The 22,911-nt window shown below is 45.6% G+C and overlaps 1 protein-coding gene across 1 annotated transcript in view; it reads left to right on the forward strand.

Moving 5' to 3' along the window:
- The window catches only part of CHD6 (chromodomain helicase DNA binding protein 6), a 239,720-nt gene that overhangs the window by 59,597 nt on the left and 157,212 nt on the right, over positions 1 to 22,911 (forward strand). The window contains exons 2-3 of the mRNA XM_082271900.1: positions 6,628 to 6,678; positions 16,965 to 17,449. Of these exons, the coding sequence (XP_082128026.1) occupies positions 6,646 to 6,678; positions 16,965 to 17,449 (518 nt within the window). The 5' untranslated portion in view covers positions 6,628 to 6,645. The remainder of the gene's footprint in view (positions 1 to 6,627; positions 6,679 to 16,964; positions 17,450 to 22,911) is intronic.

Consider the following 22,911-nt stretch of genomic DNA (forward strand, 5'->3'; position numbering starts at 1 on the left):
CAACAGTTGGGGCGCTATTGCGTCCTCTGGCACCAACAGTTGGGGCGCGATTGCGTCCTCTGGCACCAACAGTGGGGGTGCGATTGCGTCCTCTGGCACCAGCAGTTAGGGCGCGATTGCGTCCTCTGGCACCAACAGTTGGGACGCGATTGCGTCCTCTGGCACCAACAGTGGGGGCTCGATTGCGTCCTCTGGCACCAACAGTGGGGGCTCGATTGCGTCCTCTGGCACCAACAGTGGGGGCGCGATTGCGTCCTCTGGCACCAACAGTGGGGGCGCGATTGCGTCCTCTGGCACCAACAGTGGGGGCGCGATTGCGTCCGCTGGCACCAACAGTTGGGGCGCGATTGCGTCTGCTGGCACCAACAGTGGGGGCGCGATTGCGTCTGCTGGCACCAACAGTGGGGGCGCGATTGCGTCTGCTGGCACCAACAGTGGGGGCGCGGTTGCGTCTGCTGGCACCAACAGTGGGGGCGCGGTTGCGTCTGCTGGCACCAACAGTGGGGGCGCGGTTGCGTCTGCTGGCACCAACAGTGGGGGGGGGGCGGTTGCGTCTGCTGGCACCAACAGGGGGGGCGCGATTGCTTCTGCTGGCACCAACAGGGGGGGGCGCGATTTCTTCCTCTGGCACCAACCATATTAATAAGACTAGAATACGACCAAAACTAAAATGCCATTTTAGTCAAGACTATGACTAAAACTAAATAGAGATTTGATGTCAAAATGAACACTGGAAATATATCCTAACGGCTAAAACTGTCTGTAGTGCATGTTCAAACCTTCATAACATGTTGTTAGATTTTTACACCAAGAGTATATGCTGAGTTTGGAAATTCTAGAGAAATGCTTAAATAATGCATTACAATTTACCCAAACCCATTTGATTTTAGTTGACTAAAATGTACTGGAGGTTTTTAGATGATTTTAAATATGCTCGAGGTTTTAGTTGACTAAAATGTACTGGAGCTTTTAGACGACTAAAATACGACTAAAACTAAAACAATTCAGATGACTATAATATGACTAAAACGAAAACGCAACTAAAACTAAAATGGCTAAATTTGACGTCAAAATTTACACTGGTTTGAAGGCCTTTTAAAGGTTAATAGTATTAAACCCAAAATGCATTAAATGCACAAATAATTATATGTGGAAATTGTACTTGAAGTGAACTGTCTGGCCAAAGGGTCAGTTTTAAGTGTAAAAGGTTACAGTGGTAGACCATGTTCTTTCAGTGCTTTTACACATTCGTTTGACTTGGGGGACTAAAACTGAAGCAGAGGTGATGCCAAAAACCCTTTATTTTAAATGTGTTTTTTTAATAGTAAACGTTACCTGCTCTATTCAATAGTTTGCACAGAGCAGCCCCGATCCTCTTCTGAGGTCCCCGCTGGCGCTTCTGGCTCCTCTTCTCTTCCGAGTGCCCCCATAGCAAGCTGCTTGCTATGGGGGCACTTGTGTGGGCTTGATCCCAAGCTGCGATGTGTGTCCGTAGATGCACACAGAGCAGCTTGTCCCCCACTCTCTCCTCACAGGCTGTGATTGACAACAGCAGGAGCCAATGGCTTCTGCTGCTGCCTCCTTGTCCACTGAGGAGAGAGTTGTTGCTCTCGTGCAGATCTCTGGAATGAGATTGGGCTCAGGTAAGTGTTTAGGGGGGCTCGGGGGGGGGGGGATCCTGTTCAAAGAAGGTTTTTTACCTTTAATGCAGAGAATACAAAACATTAAAGAAAAAAACCTTCTGCCTTCACAACCACTTTAATAAATATATTTTTAAGTAAACAAAACCTAAAACATGATGTATTTCTGGGGCAGGTCTATTCATCTTATTTAGAGATCTAGGTCACTGTAGTAAGGTTACTTACTGCAGTTAAAACAAAGCCTTCTTTGTTGTGTGGTGAAGTAGGAAAAAAGATTTTTTACAAATGGTGGCCATATACAACTTGATAAATTATCTTATTTTCTGATCGATCTTTTCCGATTATTTAGGAATTATCGATCCATAGTCGACAACCCATTAAATTGATATGCCACATAAGAGGAGATGGATTTCTATCAACAGTAAAGATAAAATTTTAACATCGGATCATAAGGTAGCTCTGTTTCAACCATGCAATCCCATAACCTTATCAATTGAAATACAATCCTATTCAAACATTATTGTCTATTTAATCTTTTGGAATAACTTACCCCCTGGAATCCACTTCTTTCCATCCTTAGCCAATGTTCCTTAGCTTTTCCTTCCCTACCTACCTTTTTACATTTTCTTTTCCTCTATTCCTATTTAGTCCCATCTATCCTCTACCCCTCTATTCTTCTAGTTTCTACGTCGTCTGTTTGAACTTACTTTTCTTCTTGGAAATGACCATATCACTGACTATGGAGACCCCCTCACTCACCTACCTCTACCTAAAGCTGCCTTGTAGCTTCTGGGCCTTTGTACTTTGGAAATTATTACTTTTTATTACTAGTATGCAAAGTGGAGCAAAAATGTATGTACACACTTGATTGTCATATCAGTGTCAACGCTGCTGATTTGGTAACATTCTTAAAATGTTCTTATTTGTATGAGAAATCTCATTTAAAATGTGGTTGGGTGGCAAGGCTATATCAGGCACCACATGCCTGGAATAATATTCACAAAGCAGTAGATATTTGATTTGGTTTTTTAACCGTGCCAAAAGACAATCAAAAACAATTGGTAATATAAGTGTCCATTCACACTAGTATGACTTGTCAGGCGACTTGGCCAGCCTGACCAGTCACGCACCATCGCGTCCCATAGTGTAGTACAGGAACGGTTCTAATAGGAGCGACACAAGTCGCTCCGACTTAGAAAAAGGGTCCTGTACTACTTCAGGGCGACCTGGAGCGACTTGCATAGACATTAATTTTGTGAAGTCCGTGCAAGTCGTGCTGAAGTAGCGGTGCACAGCGGACTTCACAGGTCGCCCCAAAAGTCGTGCCACTTCAGTGTGAACCGGCACTTAAACTTCATAGTTTATTTATACATGATTAACATCAAACAATTAAAACCCAACACATGCCAATTATATGGGCAATGGTGTGTTTACATAAACAGTGATAACTAGGTATCTGTTCCCGACATGTTTTGCTGATTAGGGCTTCTTCTGGGGATTTGAAGACCTCTATTGATATGAAAACTATATCAAAAAACAAAATATTCAATCATTTATATAGTGAATTATACAATGCAGATCAATACATTCAGTATGTATTGAATGTAATAAACTGTATTGAATAATTCACTATATCGGTGATTGAATATTTTGTTTCTCTTGCGTTCATTGATGGACACAGCTCCTCATCTTCATGACTAGACCCGTCTTGGTCCAGAAAGTACTGGACCGCTTCAAGGCCATGTTGGTGTGAAATAATGTTATACTAGGAGGCCATGTCTGCCGTGGCAACAGGGTAACCATCCTTTCATACAAAATCCTGCAATAAGGAAATCACCTGAGTGGTGTCCCTAATATATAGGCTGGTGTTCGAACTACCAAAGGATGAAGAAATTCGTCCACATACTTCCCTATCCTTGATGTCACTGAATCTATGCCACTGATGATGGGGCGGCCGGGAGCTTTAGACTGATGTTTGTGGATCTTTGGTAGATAATATATAACTGGAACCCTAGGGGAAACGGGGATCAAATAGGCCCTCTCTTTCTTATTCATAATGCCTACTCGAAAACCCTCATCAATAAGGCCTTTTAACTCCTCCTGAATTTCACTGTAGGGTTAGAAACCAATGGGACAGAACTCTGACAGTCTGAGAAGTCTGTTCATCTCTTCCATATAGGCACACTTGTCCAGAAGTATATTCGCCCCCCCCCCCCCCCTTGACACCGCCTCATTAAAGTAGGTATACCACCCCCCAATGATCCACTTCACCTTTTTGAGGATTTACCTCCCACCTCAAACTGCGAGGGACCATTTTCTGGAAGACCTATTGTTCCAAATATGCTACATCTCAATTAGTATGCAGTTTGGAAATTTGGTTCTTAAACCTCAGAAATAAGCCCCCAATCTCATCTGATTATTCTATATGGCCGTCAAAGACCCCCTCGATATTGATATTGTGTTGGGATCTAAAATCAAAATGTTTATTTTGCTTTGACCAGGCCATAAATCATTGGCCTGGAAGTGATGACTGATCGGTTCTGAACCAAATCACGTCACCGCAGGAATGGCGGGCGCGCACCCACGAGCGCACAATATGTACCTATATGTTGTTTTGCGCAGCCGGGCCGCCCTGCCGCATTATATATGCGGTGGGCGGTCCGGAACTATTTAAGCTTTGGCAAAAAACCTGGAAGCTGATTGGTTTCTATGCAGAGCTACACCAGATTTTGCACACTCCAGTTTTAGTAAATGAACCCCATAGTGTTCCTTTATAAGCACAGCTAATCCTGTGTGCCATATATTCTTCTACCACCTAAACAGTTGGAGGGCACGCACGTTATTTGATCACCAAGGGCATGCATGCTGGTGACCAAGTTTTGTTCACCTTTGTTTTGTCACACATTTATTTGCATTTATCCTAGCAAACGTAAAATTAGCACATTTTCCTATTCTATATATTTAAAGCTTGGGAAAAAAAAAACAGGGCTGATGTGTGTGGTTTGAGAGAGTCTGGGGCTTATGAGCATCATTTACAGGCAGTCCCTGGGTTACAAACCATCCGACTTACAAACGACTCCTACTTACAAACGGAGAGAGATAACAGGAAGTGAGAGGAAATCTCCCCCTAGAAAGGGAAATTCACTCCTGCAAGAGTTCTCATGGGAAAAAGGTGTCTCCACTGAAGCTTTATTACCAATCCTTGTTTCCACAACAACCCAAAACTTTCAAAGTACAGTTGTCATAGGGACAGAAAGTGAGGTGAAATCTTCTGAACAGGGGCACAGACAGCAAAACAAATGGTACAGGGGTGTTAAGCCTTCCCTATGCTACCCAAAAAATGTAAAAATTATTCTTTTGGCTGGAGCTACGCTTAAAAAATGTACCTGTTCCGACTTACAAACAAATTCAACTTAAAGCGGAGTTCCACCCTGGATTTTTTTTTTTTTTTTTTTTTAATACCCCCGGGACAGTCAGGGCTAGTGCATTCCACAATGGCTAGCCTCTGATCTGTCCCGGGTTGCACTTACCTGTTAGGACAAATACTTACCTTGCAAACGTCTTGTCCAGCGCTGCCATCTCAGATGTGGGCAGCTTGAAGCCAGCGCGTCCTCTTCGGCGTCTTCTTCCGCCTTCTTTGGTCCCACGATGCTCTGCGCCGGCCCCAACGTCACTTCCGGGTCGCGCGCGTCATCCCTCCACAGCTTCTGGGCATGCCCAGAAGCTGTTTAGAAGGGGATGACGCGCGCGACCCGGAACTGACGTCGGGGCCGGTGCAGGCGCAATGATTCCTGGGAGCTATGACGTCCAGCTCCCAGGAATCATTGCAGAGCCAGGAAGTGACGACGGGCCGCGGCCGAGGAAGAAGGAAGTAAGGTAAGTATATTTTCTTCGCTACGAGGTAAGTAAAAAAAAAAAAAAATATGCGATTATCCATTTCTTTTTCAGGTGACCCGGAGCGAGAAGATGGAGGTAAGTATAAAAATAGGGTGGAACTCCACTTTAAGAACGAACCTACAGTCCCTATCTTGTTTGTAACCCGGGGACCGCCTGTATAGCCTTAAACAATGGTTACGTAGATATTCAATGTTAATGAATAGATTTACTCTGTTACTCCATATTCATGTTCCATAAATCGCATCCCTACTGGGCCTACTATAGTACATTTGACAATCAATGATGCATCCTTGCCCTCTGAAAGATACATTCTATTTTTTGAATTTTTATGTTGTGGTTTCCTCACCAATATATAATCATTATGTCTAAATGGGGCATCTGAGGATTGTTCATTGCTCTATATTGTACGGTAATTTTGTTACATTTTTTTGTATTGTCAAAATATGAATTGAAACGAAAAAAAAAAAAAAAACAGATGCTCTTCATAAATTCCCAGGCAGCCAATGCTAAGAAAAAGTCTAAGAATGCATTTGCTGAGGGCTCACAATAGTAACAGGCTTATTTTATGATGTGGAGCCTGTGAAAAAATGTCATTCTTAGTGCCGGTTCACACTTCTGCGATGCGGGAACGCTGCGAATATGCAGCGTGTTCCCGCATCGCATCCGCACATCTGGCAGTTCACACTGCCATATGCGATACGCAGGGGGTGTCAATTAAGAGTTAACGACACCCCCAGTTGCGATCGCATATCGCAGTGGGATCTGCAAGTGCGCACAGAATCCGATCGCACAAGTGTGAACCACTGTGCGATCCGATTCTACTGTGGCTCAAAAAAAGCCTTGTGCGTGTTTGGTGTGAATTCAGCCATACAAAGTGTATGGCTGAACTCGCATCCGCACATCAGATCGCATGTAATTAGGAGCAGTGCATTACATGCGATCTCCGCAAACGCGGAAGTTTGAACCGCCACTTAAAGTTATTTTGAAGAATGAAAATAATTTGGTTTGCTGTTTTTGTTAACTTTTTTTTCTATTGTAGTCATTTGACGGTAAAATTGTTTTTTATTTTTTATTTTTTTTATTGTTGTAGGTGCAAAACATTTAATTTATGATCATGAAAATACAGAAACAAGAACAGCAGGTGAGTTGTTTACATTTCCTCTCTGCTAATTGGAAGCAGTGATGTTGATGTATTATTGCATGCTGGCAGTTTACACCATACAGTACTTTACATGCTGTACATTCACATGAATTAAGGGAAAGCATGTTTTGAATTAATTCACTTTGAAGTTGAAAAAGGTGTTGTTTAAAAATGGTATAATCAATTTACAATATTACAGCCCTGGCCAAACGGTTTGAGAATGACACTGATATTAATTTTCACAAAGTCTGCTGCATTAGTGTTTTTAGATCTTTTTGTCAGATGTTACTATGGTATACTGAAGTATACAAGCATTTCAGAAGTGACCTTAGGTATATGCAAGGAGTCAATATTCGTAGTGTTGACCCTTCTTTTTCAAGACCTCTGCATTTCACCCTGGCATGCTGTCAATCATCTTCTGGGCCACATCCTGACTGATGGCAGCTCATTCTTGCATAATCAGTGCTTGGAGTTTGTCAGATTTTGTAGGGTTTTTTTATTCACTCGCTTCTTGAGGATTGACCACAAGTTTGTCAATTGGATTAAGTTCTGGGGAATTACCTGGCCATGGACACAAAATTTTGATGGTTTGTTCCCCAAGCCACTTGGTTATCACTTTTGCCTTATGGCAAGGTGCTCCATCATGTTGGAAAAGGCATTGTTCATCACCAAACTGTTTTTGATTGGGAGAAGCAGCTATCGGAGGATGTTTTTGTACCATTCTTTATTCATGGCTGTGTTCTTAGGCAAAATTGTGAGTGAGTCCACTCCCTTGGCTGGGAAGCAACCTCACACATGAATGGTCTCAGGATGCTTTACTGTTGGCATGACACAGGACTGATGGTAACGCTCACCTTTTCTTCTCCAGACAAGGTTTTTTCCGGATGCCCCAATCAATCGGAAAGGGGATTTATCAGCAAAAATGACTTTACCCCAGTCCTCAGCAGTCCAATCTATGTATCTTTTGCAAAATATCAGTCTGTCCTTTATGTTTTTTCTAGAGAGAAGTGGCTTCTTTGCTGCCCTTTTTGACGCCAGGCCATCCTCCAAAATTCTTCTCCTCACGTGCAGATGCACTCACCCCTGCCTGCTGCCATTCCTTAGCAAGCTCTGCATTTGTGGTGCCTCGAGCCCGCAGCTGAATCAACTGTAGGAGATGGTCCTAGCACTTGCTGGACTTTGTTGTGCGCCCTGAAGCCGCCTTCACGACAATTGAACCTCTCTCCTTGAAGTTCTTGGTGAACCGATAAATGGTAAATTTAGGTGCAACCTTGGTATTTCCTTGTAGATAACCATGGTTAACAGAGAAAGAACAATGTTTTCAAGCACCACCCTCCTTTTAAAGCTTCCAGTCTTTTATTCTAACTCAGTCAGCATTTCAGAGTGATTTCCAGCCTCGTCCCTGTCAACACTGACACCTGTGTTAACGAAAGAACCACTGACATATCAGCTGGTCCTTTTGTGGCAGGGCTAAAATGCAGTGGAAATGTGTTTTTTTGGGGATTAAGTTAATTTTCATGGCAAAGGGGTACTTTGCAATTAACTGCAATTCATCTGATCACTCTTCATAACATTCTGGAGTATATGCAAACTGCCATCATAAAAACTGAGGCAGCAGACTTTGTGAAAATAACCTATGTGTCATTCTCAAAATATTTGGCCAGGGCTATACATATGTCGGATACCTTTTGTGCTTTATACTTTTCTTATTATGTGAAGCTGGTTTTCTTTTTTTGGGGTGCAGCATAATGTATATATTCTTCATTATTTCGCCTCTAATTTCTGTAGCTTCTAAATGATGTTAAAGCCCAACTCTAGCCAGTAAGCTTTTTTTTATGTTTTTGGAAGTGCAAGGAAGGGTTCCAACTTTTGTTGGGAGTTTCATCCTCTGGTGGGTGCTTTAAGCTGGCCATAGACGGATCAAATTTTTAAAATTTTTTTTCCTAATATTATTTTATTGCAATTTTTTTTTTTTTTTGCTATAAGACCCCTCCAAGGGACCATTACAAATGCTGAAACCATCAAGACAGTCACTGGGCAATCCCCGGCCTCACAAGGCCTACCATTGGGGGGGCGACAGGACATATAGTATCTTACAAAAGTGAGTACACCCCTCATTTTTTTGTAAAAGTTTTATTATATCTTTTTTTGTGACCACACTGGAGAAATTACACTTTGCTACAGTGTAAAGTAGTGAGTGTACAGCTTGTATAGCTGTGCAAATTTGCTGTCCCCATAAAATAACTCAACACACAGCCATTAATGTCTAAACCACTGGCAACAAAAGTAAGTACACCCCTAAGTGCAAATGTCCGAATTGGGCTCAATTAGCCATTTTTCCTCCCCGGTGTCATGTGACTCAGTGATAGTGCAGAAGTTGAAGGGGTGGGTCAGCCTGTCAGTGCTCAGACCATACGCCGCACACTGCATCAAATTGGTCTGCATGGCTGTCATCCCAGAAGGAAGCCTCTTCTAAATATGATGCACAAGAAAGCCCGCAAACAGTTTGTTGAAGACGAGCAGACTAAGGACATGGATTACTGGAACCATGTCCTGTGGTCTGATGAGACCAAGATAAACTTATTTTTTCAGATGTTGTCAAGCGTGTGTGGCGGCAACTGGGTGAGGAGTGCAAAGACAAGTGTGTCCTGCTTACAGTCAAGCATGGTGATGGGAGTGTCATGGTCTGGGGCTGCATGAGTGCTGCCGTCACTGGGGACTATAGTTCATTGAGGGAACCACGAATGCCAACATGGTACTGTGACATACTGAAGCAGAGCATGATCCCCACCTTTCGGAGACATTCCAACATAACGACCCCAAACGCACCTCCAAGACAACCACTGCCTTGCTAAAGAAGCTGAGGGTAAAGGTGATGGACTTGCCAAGCATGTCTCCAGACCTAAACCCTATTGAGCATCTGTGGGGCATCTTCAAATAGAAGGTGGAGGAGTGCAAGGTCTCTAACGTCCACCAGCTGCATGATGTCGTCATGGAGGAATGGAAGAGGGGTCCAGTGGCAACCTGTGAAGCTCTGTCCAAGAGGGTTAAGGCAGTGCTCGAAAATAATGGTGGCCACAAAAAATATTGACACTTTGGGCCCAATTTAAACATTTTCACTTAGGGGTGTACTCCCTTTTGTTGCCAGCGGCTTAGATATTATTAGCTGTGTGTTGTTATTTTGAGGGGACAGCACATTTACACTGTTATACAGTACAAGCTGTACACTCAATACTGTACTCTGTAGCAAAGTATCATTTCTTCAGTGTTGTCACATGAAAAGATATAATGTGTTTACAAAAATGTGAGGGATGTACTCACTTTTGTGGGATACTGTATGTATATATAGTAAAATACAATAAAAAACAGGAGAAGAACAAACCTAAAGCTCCTCAAGAGAAGAAGAGAGACATTTATAAAGTGATTTATTTTTTTTTTTTTCTTCCCCAAAATATTTTCTGGTTGCCCTCTTATGCCTTTTCCCTTTCTTTTCTGGTTTTGGTCCCCAATGTCCTGGAAATTGGAACCATTCCCTCCTCTTCCCCTTTCCTTTTTTTTTTTTATTATTTATTTATTTATTTTTTCGTTTCTTTCGTCATCGATGGACACAACCCTCCATAAATCATAACTACTGGGTTGTTTTGCCTCCTCCATGAGTAGGACTAGGCAGAACAAAAAATACCTGGCTTCGCCCATGGGCCGTCCTCAGCTTGGTATATAACCCCCCTCTCTGCTCTAGGTAATCAGTTTTAATCTGTCTAGTCAGGAGTAAGACCCTAGGCTCCCAGCTGGGATCTCTGGTCCTAGCAACTTTTTTCTCCTTTCCTTCATCTTTTTTGTTTTTTCTCTCGGGAGATCAAGAATCAACTGCCGGGCAGTTTGTGGTCCCCAAACGTTTTCTGTACGTTACCCTTTTGAGGAGTCACTTTTAAAAAAGTGGACTAGTCCACCAGTGGTGAACCCTCCTGTTTCCAGGTTGAACAAAGCTACCATGATTCCAGTAGAGGAATCCCCGTCCTTTAAGGACCCGCTTGACAGGAAAATGAAGGCTGTGGCACGCAGCATGTTTACTATGGCTGGTTCGACGTTCCGGCCAGTCTGTGCCTCAGCCCTGGTGTTTCAGACCCTAACTGAATAGGCCAAGCCAGGGCCTGTGGGCTGAACAGGTCCCCCCCGCTTATGTTGATTTAGCAGACCAGTTGGTCCATGGGCTGCATTTTTTTTGTGATGCAGCTTTGGATACAGCTCATGTGCTGTCCAAACTTTCTGTTTATGCGGTGGTGATTAGGCGCTTTCTGTGGCTTAAGAATTGGTCTGCAGACCAAGCCTCTAAGAAAGCTCTCATTGATCTGCCCTTTCAAGGCGATCGCCTGTTTGGGGCTACCCTGGATGACATAGTCTAGGGAAGGAAGAAGCCTTGTCCAAGACGGGGGCCCTCCTTCTAAGCACACAGCTGGTTTCTGGCCTTGTGGACCTCCTTCATGAGCGTCAAGGGGATCCACAAAACTATTATTTTGGGGTTCCCAGAAAGGGGGATAAAGCTTGTCCTTTTCAGGTTTTTTTTAGGTCCTGAGTCTCCCTTGTGCGGATTTACTTGCTGCAAAAGTTTAGGTGATGTCCAAGCTATCCAAGGTCCCCCCCTATCCCTGCCCAGGGAATTGATTTATCTAGGTTTGATTCAAATTCTGACCAGGGTGATCCTTCCTCTGGACAAATTTCAGCAACCACAGGCCGCGATTCACTGGCTGCTGTCACACAGATAGTTCTCTCTCCCATTTTGCATACAGCTTCTGAGTCTGGTGGTATCCACCTTCAAGACAGTTCTGTTTTGCACAGTCCTACATGCAGCTCCTTTTAGCATGTTTAGCTCCACAGGAGAATACCAAGGTTTGTGGCGACATTACGGGTTCCTCTGGCAGATGCCGCAGGCCTCCAAGGGCCACGGTAAGGCCAGTATCCTCCTCGGCTCAGGCTTCTTCCGCAATTTTTGCGAGGAGTCAAGGGCAAGGATTTTCCAATCAGTCTGGTGGCCATAAGCCTCCCTTGGGGGCTTCCTTTTAGAGAAGATCAGTTGTCCCAAGGGCTGATCTACCAACCTGCTTTACAGTCACTGCTAAGCCATTAAGAGCCAGACACGGAGGGATAGAGGTCTGTATAAATCAGTGATCCCTACTATGGTTAAGGCGAGGAAGTCGTCTTCCTGCAAGATATATCATCATACATTGAAAGCCTACATTTCTTGGTGTGAGTCGATTGGCGCTCATCTTCGATCCTTTTCTGTGGCTCGGATCTTAACCTTTTTTCAACAGGGCGTTGATCAGAAGTTGGCCTTGAGTACCATCAAGGGCCAGGTGTCTGCCCTGGCAATCTTCCTTCAGTGACCCCTAGCCATGCACGCTTTAGTTCGTACCTTCATTCAGGGGGTTCGACATGTGGTCCACCTATACGGTCTCTTTTGCCGCCAAGGGATTTAAATTAAGTACTTTCAGTCCTCCAGAAACCTCCATTTGAGAATATTTGGGAGATTCCCTTGCCTACGTTATCCCAGAAGTTGACATTCTTGGTGGCTATTAACTAAGCCCGCAGAGTATCATAATTGGTGGCATTATCTTATCGCAGTCCCTATTTAGTGGTACATAGGGATAAAGTGGTTCTTCGGCCCTGTCCATCATTCCTGCCCAAAGTTGTCTCTGACTTCCATCTGAAAGAGGACATTGTGTTGCCTTCCTTGTGTCCCAAGCCGGCTCATCTCCAGGAATTTGCTTTGCATACCTTGGATGTGGTTTGTGCGATTCGGGTGTATCTGGCAGCTACTGAGCTCAGACTCTTTTTGTGGTTACGGACAGACCAAGAAAAGGGCTGGCTTCTTCTTCGGCTACCTTCTCCAGATGGTTTAGACAAACGGTAACTCAGGCCTATTCGATTAAAGGTCAGATTCCACCTTTCCCTGTCACGGCACATTCTACTCGGTCGCTGAGTGCTTCTTGGGCCTTCCGTCATCAGGCATCAATATCGCAAGTTTGCAAGGCGGCCACTTGGTCGTCGGTGCATACCTTCACAAAATTCTATAAGGTAGATACTTTGGCATCTGTGGATGCTTCTTTTGCCTGCAAAGTTTCGCAGGCTGCTGTTTTAAGAGTGGCTGTTCCCTCATAAGGGGTGTTTTTCTTTAAACTTTTATTTCTCTTTCGTTCATTGACGGACACAGCTCCTTCTTGAACATTGAGTTATGCTGCCCCCTACAGGAGTACGACACTAGGCAGAAAAAACTTCTGACTACACCCATGGGCAGTCCCAGGGGATATACTCACTCTTCCTGCTACAGTCACTCAGTTTTTTTTTCTTCCTAGTCAGGAGTAAAGACCTAGATCCTTGCTGGGATCTTTGGTCCTGAACACATTTTTTTAATAGACATTTTTTCCTCCTGGATTTTTCCAGTGAGATCTACAATCAACTGCCAGACTGGGTGACAGGCTGGATAATCCAGATCCAGTGGTCACCTCAGTCTGGCCAGCGAGTGCGCGCAGGCCCCAGCTCAGCGCTAGGTCAGCCGCAACATAACCCCACTGGACAGGGGTTGGCCTGCGAGTTAAACGCCTCACAAGGTCGCATACAACTGGTCTTGACCCGAGTCGCAGTGTTCCTCCTGGCTGTCAGCCCCCCCCCCCCCCCATTTCGATGAAGAGTCCTGTCTGGAGCGGTGCATGTCTGGTTCCTGGTATGGTAAGAAGCTGTCCCCCCCTCTCCCCCTGGAGGGTTTTGGGGTGGATGTGTACGCTTGAGATGTATTTTTTGGGCTGGTCTGACCACTTTTCTGGGGTGGGGGCATGGCGCTAACTGGCGATGGGGGGGGGGGGGGTTGTACCTGGTGGGGGCAGGGGGGGTTGTAACCTGGTGGGGGCTCCTGCCAGGGCCCCCTGTCCTGCCTTGATCTGTCCTGAGGCCTGGTCTCCCTATTTCTGGGTCCCTGTAGGCCTTGTGGTGCTGCGCAGAGCCAACATTTTGTTGTAGCCTTGTGTAATCTTATACACGGCCATGTTCGTGTAGTCCAGTAGCCATTTTCTTGTGGTTTTCACTGTGGCTACAAGATCGAGTTTCGCTCTTGTCCCCTGGCAAGGTTTTTTCCTTACAACCTGCGCTTGTCCCCAGACCAGTTACAGGGTCTGTATGGGGCAGTACAAGACCTGTTTCTTCAAGGGGGGATTGTCCCGGTTCCGACTTCGGAACGTTTTCAGGTTTCTACTCAAACCTGTTCACAGTCCAAAGGAAGGAAGGCAAAGTGCGTCTAATCCTGGACCTCAAGGTGCTAAACTTTTGTGCAGGTACAGTCGTTCAGAATGGATTCGAACGGTGGTGGCATCCCTGTGTCAGGGGGATTTCCTCGCCTCTATGGATATCAAGGATGCCTATCTTCACATTCTAATATATGCCGGTCACCAGCGTTTTCTCCGCTTTGCTGTGGGAGAGGAGCATTATTAGTTTGTGGCATTACCCTTTGGTGAGCATTCAATCGGACAATATCACGGCCGTGGCTTATGTCAATCACCAAGGGGGCACAAGAAGTGCCCTGGCCGCTCTCGAGGTAGTCGGCATTCTAATGTGGGCAGAACGGTTCGTTCCAGCCCTCTCCGTCGTACACATTTCAGGGGTGGAAAATTGGCAGGCGGATTTCCTCAGTCTGCAGGCAGGCGTTGGACCAAGGGGAGTGGTCCCTTCATCCGGAGGTGTTTCATCAGTTGTCTCTGGTGGGGCACCCCTGAGGTGGATCTGTTGGCATCTTGGCTCAACAGAAAGGTGGAGAGAGTTGTGGCTCGGTCAACGGATCCTTTGGCAGACGCCACAGACGTTCTGGTGGCCCTGTTGGGTCAGTATCGTCTGATCTACGCCTTCCCTAGTCTCAAGCTCCTGCCCAGACTCCTATGCAGGATCGAGGCAGAAGGAATTTCGGTCATCCTACTGGCACCGGACTGGCCTCACCGGGCCTGATGCGCAAATCAAGTGTGGCTGGTGACGTTCCTTGGAAGCTTCCGCTCAGGAAGGATCTGCTGTCCCAAGGACCAATCTTCCATCACTCTTTACAGTTGCTGGCTTTGACAGCTTGGCTGTTGAACGCCAGGGTCTAAAGGATAGAGGTTTGTCTGAATTGGTGATTCCTACATTGTAAAAGCTAGGAGAGCCTCCATCATACGTGGAAGACGTACATTGCATAGTGTGAGTTTCTTGTGGTTCATCCTCGCTCCTTCTCAGTGGCTCGGATCTTAACCTTCCTTCAACGGGGGTTGAACAGAGTTTGGCCTTGAGTACCATCAAGGGCAGGTATCGGCTTTGGCGGTCTTCTTCCAACAAACTTTGCCACACACTCCCTGGGGCTTACTCTGGTGAATCGCAAGGATGACGCAAGAATCGCAAGAATGACGCACCCTTCCGTCATTCCTTCTTAAGGTGGTCTCTGACTTTCATTTGTATGAAGACATGGTGTTGCCTTCTCTGTGTCCCAGGCCTAAACATCCGAAGGAAATTGCCTTGCATGCATTGGATGTGATCCGGGCAATTTGGGTGTACCTTGCAGCTACAGAGTCTTTCAGGAAGCCAGACTTTGTTTGTGGTCACTAATGGACTTCGAAAAGGGCTGTCCGCTTCCTCTGCGATCATTTCCAGATGGATCAGACAGACGGTGGTTCAGGCCTATTTCATCAGGGGTTAGGCTCCTCCTTTACCTGTCAAGGCGCACTCTACTAGGGCGCTTAGTGCCTCCTGAGCCTTATGTCATCAAGTGTCAGTGACGCAGGTTTGCAAGGTGGTCACCTGGTCAATAGTGCACACTTTTTTACAAAGTTTTATAAAGTGGATGTGTTTGCATCTGCGGATGCTTTTATTGGCCGCAAGGTTTTGCAGGTTGCTGTTAAAAGGACCTCGCCCTCTTTGAGGGAGTATTGTTTTTTTCAGGTGGGCTCCAGTTGTTTTGGTTGTGCCCACTTCGCTTGGTTGGCTACTGTTTAGCCCTGGGAATTTTTTGCGGTTTCCCACCCCTCATGTTTGACACTGCTTTGGGACGTCCCGATGGTCAAGAATGGCAGGAGTTTTGTCCGTCAATGAATGAAAGCGAAAATGGGATTTTTGACTTTCCATAAAATCCATTTCTCTAATGTTCATGGACCGACACAGCACCCATCCCTCTGTGGAGTTGTAATTCTCCTGACTCTGCTTGTAACAAAACTGAGTGACTGTAGCAGGAAGGGGGAGTATACCCCCTGGGACTGCCCATGTGTGTAGCCAGAAGTTCTTTTTTTTTTTTTTGTTTAGTGTTCTACTCCTGTAGGGGGCAGCATAACCCAATGGTTAAGAATGACAGGAGCTGTACACCAGAGAAATGGATTTTACGGTAAGTCAAAAATCCCCTTTTTTCAGACTGGGCTCCTTTGTCCTGGTTAAGGGCTCTTACGTTTTAGCCTTGGGTTATTTTCCCCACTCCTCATTTTCCGTTTGGCATTGCTTTTGGACGTCCCATTAGTTATGATTAATGGAGAGCTGTGTCCATCGAACGAAAGAAAACATGGGATTTTTGTACTTACGGTAAAATCCATTCCACTGAGTTTATCAACGTACACAGCTCCCACCCCTCTATTGAGTTTGGATGCTTCTAATACTGCTTGCTACTAAACTGATTACCTAGAGCAGAGAGGGAAGTTATATACCAAGCTGAAGACGGCCCATGGGCGTAGCCAGTTGTTTTTTGTTCTGTTTGGTCCTACGCCTGGAGGAGGCAATATAACCCAGTAGTTATGATTTATGGAGCGCTGTGTCCATTGATGAACTCAGAGAAATGGATTTTACGTTAAATACAAAAATCATATTTTTTCCCTTGGGGGTGTACAACCTTACAGGCAATACATTCCCTGCTGATCTGCATTATGTGACATGTTATTGAATTTGCATACTCTCTAACTTTTTGTTATCTAACCCTATAAAATCTTTGTGAAACTAAATTTGGCTGGTTCAGCAGAAACCATCTGAATTTTGATCCATGTATAGGCACGCTGGTTGTACTGAAGTCAATCTATTGACCTCATTGTTGGTTTCAGTAGGAGGAATAATGCCCCAAGGGCCGGATAATAGCAATCAAAGGACCACAGTTGGGAGACCACTGTTTTAGAGCCTGGAAAAAGGTTTTTGCTGTTTGGATTCTCTGTAGTCCGGAACACCAACTATAGTTGACTTTGTAGTGTTTTTTGAGTGATTTGTAGTAATTTTTTTTCTGTTTTTTTTTTTTTTTTTTTTTCTACCAGCTGCCCAACCTGAAAGCACTTAGCTACTCACCAATGTCCAGTGCCTCTATATCCTGCGAACGCCAAGTACTTGCCCCGTTCTCCGAATCAAGTCTTGAAGATTTTCACCCTGTAACACTTTTGGACACCCCTTCACGGCTCTTGGCTGAGGATGAACTCTTCCCTGAGCAGGAAACTTGTGAACTTGGCTCACCAAATAATCTTAATGGGATGGAGGACAGCGGAGGGGGTGGGACTGGTGTAAAGAAAAAACGAAAAAAAAAGGAGCAGGGGGAGGAAAAGGAGACAAAACCAAAGAAAAAGAAGGAGCCCAAGAAAGTTAAAGAGCCTAAAAAAACAAAAGAGCCCAAAGAGGCCAAGGAACCCAAACAACCCAAGAGCCCTAAGGAACCCAAGAAGCCAAGAAAACCCAAGGAGCCAAAACCTCCTAAAGAAAAGAAAACTAATTCAGAAACGGTTGTTAAAACCAAATCTAAGAAAACAAGGTGAGCATATGCTTAATGGAAACCCTTTGTAGAGTTGCTACTATGAAATTCAGTTTTTTTCCCCTTTTCTGGAGCAGGTGCCAGGTTCTCAATGTTCTGCAAATGAAGAGCTGCATTGCTTCCACTGCAAGCTGTCCCTGCCAGTCCCTCACTTCTACTGTGCATGCACGAAAAAATGACACTCTTTCTCTTGGAGAGGCTGTCTTAAAGTTGTATAGAAGTATGGATTAGCCTGGGACAGTTGACAATGGCAGCTGTGTGACTCCCCATGGGCCTATAGCATACATCTGCTAGAAGCGTGGACAAATTGATGTAAGATTTTGAAAATGTGCTGTGGGTAAAGCGGAACTAAAGGTTAAAATGCTTACCTCAGTTCCAATGGACCAATGCCTCCAAAGTCCCCTGCTGGCGCTGACATATTCTTTCTGGCTTCTTTTGTTTGCCAGTCTTCAGCCACCTCGATTGGCTGGCATGGGTAATCTTCGTACAGAGGCACTGTGCCGGAATGCAATCTGAGCTGCGCATGTGTAGCTCAGTGTACATTCTAAAGAAAATTGCGAACAGGCAAGTAAGTGTATTTAATTGCAGAAGAAACATTGCACGTCTCTTTCGCAATAAAGACCCTGCCTGTTTTGCAATTTTTTATTTTAGAACTATTCTGCTTTAAAAAATAACTGTACAAAAGTACAGGTATCCCTTAGAATAGAAGTGTGAGTGTAAAGATTAAAAAAACAAGCCTATATATACTCAGGTGAATGAAGCAGAAGTTCAATGCTGCATCTGGTTCCCTCTGAAACTGAGAAGTGAGCGATCAAAGACCGCTGATCGCTCAGGTACATACTTATCTGCCAGAATACCATGGATTTTGCAAAAGCAGTCCAAAAACGTTTTATTGCAGAGAGGATCACATCAAAAACAGTGCAACGTTTCGGAGTCAAGCAGGACCCCTTCGTCAGGAATGTGATCTGTTTTTGATGTGATCCTCTCTGCAAAAAAAAAGTTTTTGGACTGCTTTTGCAAGATTCATGGTGTGCTGGCAAATATGTATGTACCTGTGATAGATCCAGTGTCCAGCTGGTAATCGCTTCAGCACCCACAACATGTGTGCCTATATCCAGGAAGGTGTGCGATGGGAATATGAACTTCGCCTATCGCTCAGTTCTCGGGCCCTCACTGAGCAGATAGGCGGTTAAGATCAGTCACTGACTCTTTGCTCTGCCTCTCCAGCACTAACTGGAGCACTAAGTGGTGGAGGGGGCAGGAACTGCTGGCTCAGGCTGTCAGCAGCGCGCTGAGAGGCTGAGCCAGCATCTGGTTAGGCATTTAGGTGGATCCCCACATTATGGTCGGGATCCCTCCAGAGTCTGGACAGGTTGAGTGATGTTAGTCGAAGGCGGACTTTAGCTTGCCATCAGCTGAACTAAGTGCACTCCTGTGACCCACTTTGCCTGTGGACTGTGGCCCTACATCTCCTTTTAAAGAGGAAGTAAACCCTCCTCGGCAAGTTGTACCTATAGGTAAGCCTATATTAAGGCTTACCTATAGGTACTGTAAATATCTCCTAAACATGCACCGTTTAGGAGATATTTACCTTTCATGCAGCCAGTGACGTCACTGGCACATGCGCTCTGAAGGACCGGCCGCTCGTGCCGTTCCTTCAGAGTCCCGTGCCGTGACTGTCGGCGCGCGTGCGCGGGAGTGACGTCACCGCGGCTCCGGCCAATCAGATGGCCGGATGCCGCGATCCCGGAAGACGGGCGACTGAACATGTCGCCTGTCATACAGGTGAGTGAGCAGCACGGCGGGGGCTCGTTCTAAGGTAAGTATTTCATAATGAGCTAGTATGCGATGCATACTAGCTCATTATGCGTTTCTCTTGCAGGTTGTAAAAAAAAAAAACTTTCAAACGAGTTTACAACCTCTTTAAGTATTACATTTTATCAAAATTTCCTGCCTGCGTCTTTTTGGAGAAAGCACAAACCCACTTTCCTATAAACTTCTAAAGTTTTTCAAAACCCCAGGTTCTGTGGGGAGAGTATGGTGGTTATCAGTGTAAATTCTTATTTTAAAAGATGTCCTTATCCTATGATCTGTCAGTGACTTAAGATGTTAAAACTTATTTGTTGTAAACTTTGCTGCGTGAAATGTATTCATGTTACAATAGCTCTGTAGTGTATAGTTGTAATAGTACTGTATATGAGGGTTGCTGCTTGCCCCCTTCTTACTGTTCTAAAACTGGTCAGACACAGATCGAAATTCAGCCTTTTCAGCAGTGACTGGCTGAACTGCGATCAGAGAGTGGACATCCCCTGTTCAGCAGAATTCGTTAGATCAACTTCTGTTGAATGAACAAGTTGAAAAACTTTTTGTCAGTCAGTTTCTGCAGCCACTGATCATTGTTTTCTGACAGCATTAGGGTCCCACTGTCAGAATATGATGTCCCGGCCGGGGGTATTCCTTCATCCACCTTGCTTATGTGGATGGAGAAATCTATTTGTTTTTTTTTTTTTGTTTTTTTTTTTGTTTTTTTTTTATGGCTAAATGAAAAAGAAAACAATCATCTATAGCCAGCTTTAGTCTCAGGTAGTAAGGAATATCTTGTCAGTGATGGGAACATACAGTGCCTTGAAAAAGTATTCATACCCCTTGAAATTTTCCATATTTTTTCATGTTACAACTAAAAAATGTAAATGTATTTTATTGGGGGTTTTATGTGATCGACCAACACAAAGTGGCACATAATTGTGAGGTGGAAGGAAAGTGATAAATGTTTTTAAAACATTTTTTTACAAATAAATATCTGAAAAGTGTGGTGTCATTTGTATTTAGCCCCCTTTACTACCTAACTAAATTCTAGTGGAATCTATTTCCTTCAGAAGTCACCTAATTAGTAAATAAGAGTCCACCTATGTGTAAATTAATCTCCATATAAATACAGCTGTTCTGTGAATCCCTCAGAGGTTTATTAGAGAACCTTACAAACCGCATCATGAAGGCCAATGAACACACCAGAAAGCTCAGGGATAGAGTTTTGGAAAAGGTTAACAGTGTTAGGTTATAAAAAAAAATTCTCTTTTGTTCATTGACGGCCACAGCTCCTGGTATTCATAACCATTGGGTTATACTGCCCCCTACAGGAGTAGGACACTAGGCAGAAAAACATTCTGGCTACACCCATTAGCAGTCTCAAGCAGTCTCTCTGCTATAGCCACTCAGTTTTTTTCTACTTAGTCAGGAGTAAGGACCTAGTTTCTTGCTGAGATCTCTGGTCCTGGCAATTTTTTTTAGTTAGAACATTTTTTTCCTCCTGGATTTTTCCTGTGGGATCTACAATCAACTGCTGGACTGGGCGACAGGCTGGATAATCTAGATCCAGTGGTCACCCCAGTCTGGCCAGTGAGTGCACGCAGACCTCAGCTCCACGCTAGGTCGGCCGTGACATAGCCTCACTGGACAGGGGGCTGGCCTGCAAGTTAAACGCCTCGCGAGGTCGCATACAACCGGGTCTCTGCCCAAGTCGCAGTGTTCCTCCTGGCCGACAGCCCCCCATTTCAATGGAGAGGGGTTCTGTCTGGAGCGATGCCCGTGTGGTTCCTGGTATGGTGAGAAGCTGTCCTATACACTGCTATACACTGGGGCTGTTTAGGTGGTCTGGGCACTTTCCTAGGGTGGGGCAGGGCGCTGACTGGCGATGGGGGCTGAACGATCGACTGTGCGGGGGGGGGGGGGTTGTACCTGGTGGGGCTCATGACTTGATCTGTCCTTGAGGCCTTGTCTCCCAACTCAGTACCTTGTGGTGCCACCATTTTATTATCGCCTGTGTGTTCTATACACGGCAGCCATGTTTGTGTAGTCTGGCGGCCATTTTGCTGTGGTTTGCCATTGAAAATAGTGGCTGCCATGACAGTGGAGCCCTGTGGTCAGTGATTTCAGTGGTGGGAGCCCCTCCTCATCCCCTCTGAGGCTGCGGGGCCCTACGGGTCCCAACCATCTATCCATGCACTGACGGCGGTCCTGGTGTCCCTTGTGTTCCGGATGGAGGTGACTTTCAGGCGACGGGCTAGCAAAAAGCGCCCCCTGCCGCCGCGGACGTGGGTCACCCTGCTGGGTCTACAACAACATGCCTGGAATCCTCTTATAGTGAGGATGATTCCTCCACGTCTGCGACCGCGCAAGGAAAGACCCTGGTGGGTGCACTTGACTGTATCTTTGCATGAGACCCTGAAGATGGAGGATGCAGCTGGAGCTGCGACGGAGGCGCAGGTACCCTTTGGCTCTCACAAGCCATCCAGAGCAGCAAAGGTGTTTCCTTTCCCTGCCTAGTTAGACAGAATTGTTGCTAAAGAGTGGGGACGACCAAAGCGTTCCCGTGGCGTCTCCTAAGCGCTTTACTTGGTGTTACCCCTATGAGGAGTCCCTTATTAAGAAGTAGACTGTGCCACCGGTGGTGGACCCTCTGGTTTCCAGATTAAATAAGGCAACCATGATTCTGGTTAGAGTCGCTGACCGGAAGGCGAAGGCTGTGGTCCGCCATATGTACACTCTGGCTGGTTTGGCAATGAGGCCCATATTCACCATTTCCCTAGTGTCGCAAACTCTGACCGAGTGGGCTAAGCTCTTACGCCGTGACCTGGAGGGGGACCTGGAGCTACCCTGGATTACATCATTAAAGGTCTCACAGGGGGTAGGAGCACTTTTCTTCCGCAGGCTACTAAGGGCAAGGAACCTGGTCGCAGACGTGGGCCTTCCTTCTCCGCTCATAAGAAGTTTTTTTTCATCCCTCAGGGTCGACTGACAAGGGCTCGAAGCCTTTCAAGGCCTCTTCAGGAGGATCCAAACGAACCTTGTCTGGCAAGCTAAGATTGGGTTTCTCCAGACCCGTGGACAAGGCTCCTTCAGCATGAAAGTGCACCCTCAACCGTATGGGGGATGGGGGGACGTCTTTGCTGGTTTCCAGGTCCGTGGACTTCCCTAGTGCAAGAAAAGTGGGACCACAAAGTAATTTGGTCCGGCAACAAGATAGTTTCGCTCGTCTCCTGGCAAGGTTTTTTTCCTTCCAACTTGCTCCTGTCCCTGGACTGCTTACAGGGCCTGTCTGGAACGGGACAAGACCTGTTCCTTCAAGGGGTGATTGTCCCAGTTCCGACATCGGAACGTTTGCAGGGTTTCTGCTCAAACCTGTTCACAGTCCCCAGGAAGGAAGGCAAAGTGCGTCCAATCCTGGACTTCAAGGAGCTAAACCGCTTTGTGCGGGTACAGAAGTTCAGAATGGAGTCCATTCAAACCATGGTGGCATGCCTTTATCAGGGAGTTTTTCTTGCCTCCATCGATATCAAGGATGCCTACCTTCACACTCCAATATGTGCCATTCACCAGCGTTTTCTCTGCTTTGCTGTGGGAGAGGAGCATTGTCAGTTTGTGTCATTACCCTTCGGTCTCACTACTGCTCCTAGGTTCTTCAC

The sequence above is a fragment of the Pelophylax lessonae genome (genome assembly GCF_965119305.1).
Source record: "Pelophylax lessonae genome assembly, chromosome: 11".
In the NCBI taxonomy this organism is placed as follows: Eukaryota; Metazoa; Chordata; class Amphibia; order Anura; family Ranidae; genus Pelophylax; species Pelophylax lessonae.